The sequence below is a fragment of the Lethenteron reissneri genome, chromosome 19 (genome assembly GCF_015708825.2).
Source record: "Lethenteron reissneri isolate LAM-NWPU_2019-01 chromosome 19, ASM1570882v1, whole genome shotgun sequence".
Classification (NCBI taxonomy): Eukaryota; Metazoa; Chordata; class Hyperoartia; order Petromyzontiformes; family Petromyzontidae; genus Lethenteron; species Lethenteron reissneri.
In genome coordinates this window covers 1,486,228-1,492,642 of record NC_083797.1, presented here as the reverse complement: position 1 = coordinate 1,492,642, position 6,415 = coordinate 1,486,228, and the positions used below count along the sequence as shown (strand labels likewise).

The 6,415-nt window shown below is 58.6% G+C and overlaps 1 protein-coding gene across 2 annotated transcripts in view; it reads left to right on the top strand.

The window, feature by feature from the left end:
* The first annotated feature begins 486 nt into the window (after positions 1-486).
* The window catches only part of LOC133344102 (dystrobrevin beta-like), a 15,182-nt gene continuing 9,253 nt past the window's right edge, over positions 487-6,415 (top strand). For both annotated transcript variants that reach the window (XM_061554074.1, XM_061554073.1), the window contains exons 1-4: positions 487-1,353; positions 5,064-5,127; positions 5,365-5,445; positions 5,645-5,945. In XM_061554074.1, coding sequence (XP_061410058.1) covers positions 5,094-5,127; positions 5,365-5,445; positions 5,645-5,945 — 416 coding nt within the window. In that variant the 5' untranslated portion in view covers positions 487-1,353; positions 5,064-5,093. The remainder of the gene's footprint in view (positions 1,354-5,063; positions 5,128-5,364; positions 5,446-5,644; positions 5,946-6,415) is intronic.

Here is a 6,415-nt window from a genome sequence, read left to right as displayed (position 1 = left end):
GCGAGGCAGCGAGGTCACACCGCGTGCCCAATGCGGGGTGACCCTCATCCAGCAGTGGATTGGAAATGGCGACGTAGAAAGTGGTGAGCCGGTGGGGGTCAAGGGTCCGTTAGCTCCCCCCCACCTCACGCACCTCCCCCTCCCCTCCCACCTCGCCTCCACCCACCTCTGCTCGACCCCCCCCCCCCCTGGTCTCTCGTCCACCCCCCCCCCACCTTTCTTTCACCCCCCCCCTTCCCCCCCCACCGCCCCCGCGTCACGTCCCACCCGCCCGTACCGACGGCGATCCGGCGTGGAGAAGGGAGAGGGCTCAGCGAAGAGAAAAGGGGGAGGAGGAGAGGGGGACGAGGGGAGGGGCAGAGTGAGAGTGGGGGGGGAGCGAATGGTGGTGACGTCACCTCTAATAGGGAACGCGCAGGAGGAGGCGGCGGCGTGGGAGGGAGGGAGGGGAGGGGCGCGGGGGCTGTGGGGGTCTCGGGGATCACGCGGCAAGAAGCGGAGACCCCCCGCGCCATCCCCGATCCGGGGGTCGCGAGGAGCAGGGGGAGCAGGGAGCGTCCATCCCGGAACGGGGAGAGGAGGGAGAGAGCGGCAACGCGCACCCATCGCTCATCTCTCATTCACGTACGCGCCTCGCTCCGGATCCTGAATCAACGGCGTCTTCCTGGAGCCGGATCGTCTCAATGGAGCCAGGGCATCTTCCTGGAGCCAAATAATCTCCCTGGAGCCAGGGCATCTTCCTGGAGCCAGGGCATCTTCCTGGAGCCAGAGTATCTTCCTGGAGCCAGGGCATCTTCCTGGAGCCAGGGCATCTTCCTGGAGCTAGAGCATCTTCCTGAAGCCAGGGCATCTTCCTGGAGCCAGGGCATCTTCCTGGAGCCAGGACATCTTCCTGGAGCCAGGGCATCTTCCTGGAGCCAGGGCATCTTCCTGGAGCTAGAGCATCTTCCTGAAGCCAGGGCATCTTCCTGGAGCCAGGGCATCTTCCTGGAGCCAGGACATCTTCCTGGAGCTAGAGCATCTTCCTGAAGCCAGGGCATCTTCCTGGAGCCAGGGCATCTTCTCGGAGCCAGGGCATCTTCCTGGAGCCAGGACATCTTCCTGGAGCTAGAGTATCTTCCTGGAGCCAGGGCATCTTCCTGGAGCTAGAGTATCTTCCTGGAGCCAAATCATCTCCCTGGAGCCAGGGCATCTTTGCGAATCCCGGAACTGCCGTAGCTCCTGGAGCTTCTCGCTGGAGCCACCTTCCTTGTCCCCTCGCCATCCCAAGGGGTCCGCGATGCCGAAGGGGGAGCGGAGACCCCGGGCCCCCTGAGCCCCAGGGGTCCCACTCATCTCAGGAGAGACGCACAGGTACGGTGACACGGGGTAGATGAGAATCAGAATATTTATATATACTGGAGGAATCCGATGAGCTATAAAGCTCTTTCACACATGTCCAGTCGGGCATACCGGGGAGATGAAGGCGGTGCACGTGGGACGGCATAGGCTATTCGATTAAATCGGTAATCGATTACTCTACCGATGATTGTCGGTTCTGTTCCTCGGCGAATCGGATAGCTCGAACATTGTAGAGAGGGGGGGGAAACGTGTTTCCACGTGTGCCGCTGGACGGGAGGTGGTTGGCAGGCTTAATCGGTCATGTCCGGCAGGGCACGGGGGTTTCCCGCCTTCAGGATGTCGGGGCTGACGTCATTCCTAAGGAGGCCCCCAGAAATCCGCCCACAACAACGATGACTGACAGTCGCTGACTTACTGGACCATCATCAGACGTCCCAGCAGCGCACGTGGGCCAGGAGGGGTGGGGGGGGGGGTGCAAGTGCCATGGGCCCTCCCAGTTCACATGGGTCGTTTGGCCAACGTTGGTCCAGACATATACGTTGGGACTAAGGTTCCAAGCACATGCCGACGTTGACTCAACGTTGGGACTACGGTTCCAACCACATGCCAACGTTGGATCAACGTTGGGACTACGATTCCAACCACATGCCAACGTTGGTTCAACGTTGGCATTTGTACTGGGTTGGTGCAAGCAATTCAATGTTCTTCCCCCCCCCCACCACCTGCCCAAAGTTGCCTCCAATGGCCCGGTGCCCGGGGCCCATGCGGTGGCCCGTGGTCCCAGGGAGCAGTTGGGCCGCGTGCGCGCTGGACATCTGTGAGAAAAGAAGCGCTTGATAGCTTATCGGATTCCTCACGCAGCATAACAACAGATTCTGACAGCGACGCCGCTGCCTGTGGGCGGGTTCCGTGGAGGCGGCGGGGGAGCGGTGGTGTCGTGGGTCACGCGCTGCGCTACGAACCCGTTCCCGCTCACGGCCACCAACACCACCGGTGACGATGATCTGAACCGGTCCTGGGCCTCTCCTAGGTCGACCCGGCCTCAAACGAGTACCTGGTTGCGGTGTGTAGTATACATCGCCACGAGGGAGACAAAGGCGGTCGGGCGTGGTTGGCTGGCCACCCCCTCGTGTGCCGTGCCGGCCTTCACGCGTGCTCGCTAACAGCACTTGCCCCAACAGTGTGTTAAGGCTACACGGGGGATCTTTGGCTTTGGAGAAGGGAGAGTGCAGTACAGTACGTGCCATCATTGGCGTGTGATGGTTTGAATCGGCCCGGCCTCCCCTATGTCGAGGACTGCCTATTGCGCCGTGTCACCATTTTAACATTGATTGGGGGAGACAAAGGCGGCCGGGTGTGGCGGTGGCAACCCCACCTCCCTCGTGTGCTGGTCTGAATAGATCCTCGTAACAGCACTTGTCCCCGCGGTTTAGGTCGGCTACACAGGGGACCTTTGTCTAGATGTGTATAGGTGTGCGTGTTCCCGTGTGTTTTACAATACACCGGGTTTGTATTCCCACTGCGTGCCGTGGAACATTGCATTGTAAATCCGATTGGTGTTCTCAAGTCTCACCCTAACCCCAGCCCTAGTCACGACTCTCACCCTAAGACTCACCCTAAGTCTCACCCTAACCCCAGCCCTAGTCATGACTCTCACCCTAAGTCTCACCCTAACCCCAGCCCTAGTCACGACTCTCACCCTAAGACTCACCCTAACCCCAGCCCTAGTCACGACTCTCACCCTAAGTCTCACCCTAACCCCAGCCCTAGTCACGACTCTCACCCTAAGACTCACCCTAACCCCAGCCCTAGTCAAGACTCTCACCCTAAGTCTCAGCCTAACCCCAGCCCTAGTCAAGACTCTCACCCTAAGACTCACCCTAACCCCAGCCCTAGTCAAGACTCTCACCCTAAGTCTCACCCTAACCCCAGCCCTAGTCACGACTCTCACCCTAAGTCTCACCCTAACCCCAGCCCTAGTCACGACTCTCACCCTAAGACTCACCCTAACCCCAGCCCTAGTCACGACACTCACCCTAACCCCAGCTCTAGTCACGACTCGAGCCCTCACCCATAGCACACAGACAGAGGCCCGGGACCTCTCTGATCTCTCTCTCTATGTACTATAAGGGTCGTTGCCCTAAACGTCGCCTATTATATACTGTACATGTATTTTTATCTTCTAAGGCCACACACCGTATTGCTATTGACGAGTGTTGTGTTGAGTGTTTGTTGATGTTAATTGCGCTTCGTGCACCACTGCCAACGCAGAATCAGCGTCACCAAATGGTTTGTTCGGGTTTGTCAGATAGGGCTGAGGCTGGAGTAACGCAGCTGATGGCGGCCTTAGGCTGGACACTCGGGGTCTGAAGAACAGAAGCTTCCACAAGTCAATCTGAGTGTCGGTTGCTGGCAAGTTTGCTGCTGTAGTGGGACGGCACGTCGCGCTCGGGAGAGGTTGAAGTGGCAGAGGGACTTGCTGAGAGTAGAACGCTGTTAAACTGAACTATTAGTTTTGCCAGGTAAGGCCCACTGAGCTGTATACTGTAGATCTTTTTCAGAAGCGACCTGGACATGAATAATAGCCCAATGAAGTGGGTTATCATCACGTGGATGTTTTTAGCAGCCAAATACTCCAAACGCACTTTTCTAAATGTGGAGGGGAAAACCGGACGACCCGGAGGAAAATCCACGCGACCACGGAGAGAGAGATACATGCAAACTCAAATTATGTAGCAAGCGTCAGGGTTGGGATCGAACCGACGACCTCCTGCATACCAGGCGAGGGAGTTAACATCTCTTGGCCCCAGGGAGGTTGTGGTGGCATCGTCATCTCTTGGATTTGGCCCTGACGATGTCTTGAAGTTTATATTCAGCATAGTCCTCTGCATCATACCACTTGAAACACAATTGTCAGCATAGTACTCTGTGAATCATACCGCTTGAAACACAACTGTCAGCAGAGTCCTCTGTTAGCGAAGTCAAACGTCTCAGCGATCCCCCGCTGCTGCTGCTGCTCAAGTGAACGTCGAGGCATCGGTGTTCAGCTCCTGTTTACAGCCCTCAGCTGTGTGGTGAGCCATGGGTGGAAATGTCACATTACTATGGCCGGGGCGAATCTATCCATAGGACAACGAACGAGTTGGCTATTCCTAGAACAAAGTGGTATTCATGTTATCGACCCTGGAGGGACGATGGGCTGAATTGACCCCCAAACAGGATTTGGTGGTCAGTTTTGGATTGTGGTTGAGTTTGCGTTGTCGTTGCGTGGCTTCTGGATTGTGGTTGTGTGGATTGTGGTTGTGTGAGTGTGGGTTGTGGTTGTGAGTGTGGATTGTGGTTGTGAGTGTGGGTTGTGGTTGCGAGTGTGGGCTGTGGCTGCGAGTGTGGGTTGTGGTTGTGAGTGTAGGTTGTGGTTGTGAGTGTGGATTGTGGTTGTGAGTGTAGGTTGTGGTTGTGAGTGTGGATTGTGGTTGCGAGTGTGGGCTGTGGTTGTGAGTGTGGATTGTGGTTGTGAGTGTGGGTTGTGGTTGTGAGTGTGGGTTGTGGTTGCGAGTGTGGGCTGTGGTTGTGAGTGTGGATTGTGGTTGTGAGTGTAGGTTGTGGTTGTGAGTGTGGATTGTGGTTGCGAGTGTGGGCTGTGGCTGCGAGTGTGGGCTGTGGTTGTGAGTGTGGGTTGTGAGTTGTGGATTGAGTTGTGGTTGTTGTTGCTGTTGTTGCAGTGAGGTGGAGCGGAGCCAACCTCGGTCATCATGGCCGACCGAAGGCAGCTTTTCACCGAGATGCGTACGAGAGCTGAGGCGCATAGTACAGCACAACAGACCACCACGTGACACCACACATCACCACGTGACACCACCACACAGCACCACGTGACACCACCACACATCACCACGTGACACCACCACACATCACCACGTGACACCACCACACAGCACCACGTGACACCACCACACAGCACCACGTGACACCTTGTCACACAATGTAACACCACGTGGCACCGCTTGTGCTCTCCATCCTCAGGAGCCCAGAATTTCGACGCGATCCGCCTGTCCACGTACCGCGCCGCCTGCAAGCTGCGCTTCGTGCAGAAGAGGTGCAGCCGTGAGTGCAGCAACCGCCACCTCCTCCATCGTCACCTCAACGTTCCCACCTCGTCACCATCGGACCCCAATCAACACTGCCCCTCTATCACCACATCGCCACCATCAATGACCTATAAGAGGCCCACCACCACCACCCCACTCGTGGCGTGACCCCCACACGTTGCGTCTTGTCCCCCCGCCCGCCACGCCACCCGCAGTCCACCTGGTGGACACGTGGAGCCTGCTGGAGGTGTTCCGGGAGCAGGGCCTGGCGGGCCGCGCGGACGGCACGGTGACCACCGGAGCCATGGCCCCCTCCGGCAGCGGCGGCGGTGGCGTCGGCGACGGTGGCGTCGGCGGTGGCGGCAGCGTTGGCGTGGACATGTCGGTGGCCCAGCTGGAGCGGCTGGTGCTGTCCCTCTACGTGCAGCTCAACAAGAAGCTCTCCTCCCAGCAGCAGCTGTCGGCCGAGGCCTGCTCAGGCCTGCTGCTCTCCTTCCTGCTCGCCGCGATCGACAGGTCAGCCGGGGGGGGGGGGGGGTTGGGTGGGGGGTGGGGGAAGGGGAAGTGGAGGGTGGGGGAGGTGGAGGGTGGGGGATGGGGGAGGTGGAGGGTGGGGGGTGGGCGCCCCATCATCCAGTGGTTCCCACCCCCGTGACGGGTGTGCAGCGCGAGGGAGAGGTGTGCTTACGTGTGTGTGTGTACTTGTGCGTGCGTCTGTACGTGAGTGTGTGGTGTGTGCATTGTATGGGGAGCGGTAGTGTAGTGGTTAGCGCGCGGCGCTACGAATCCGGCAACCCGAGTTAGATTCTCACTCGTGGCCAACACGACTAGTCCTGGGACTCCCCTAGGTCGACTAAGCCTCAAATGAATACCTGGGTGCGGCATGTAAACATCGCCACTGGGGAGACAAAGGCGATCGGGCGTGGTGCTGGCCACCCACCCCTCGTGTGCCATGCCGGCCTTCATAGGTGCTCGCTAGCAGCACT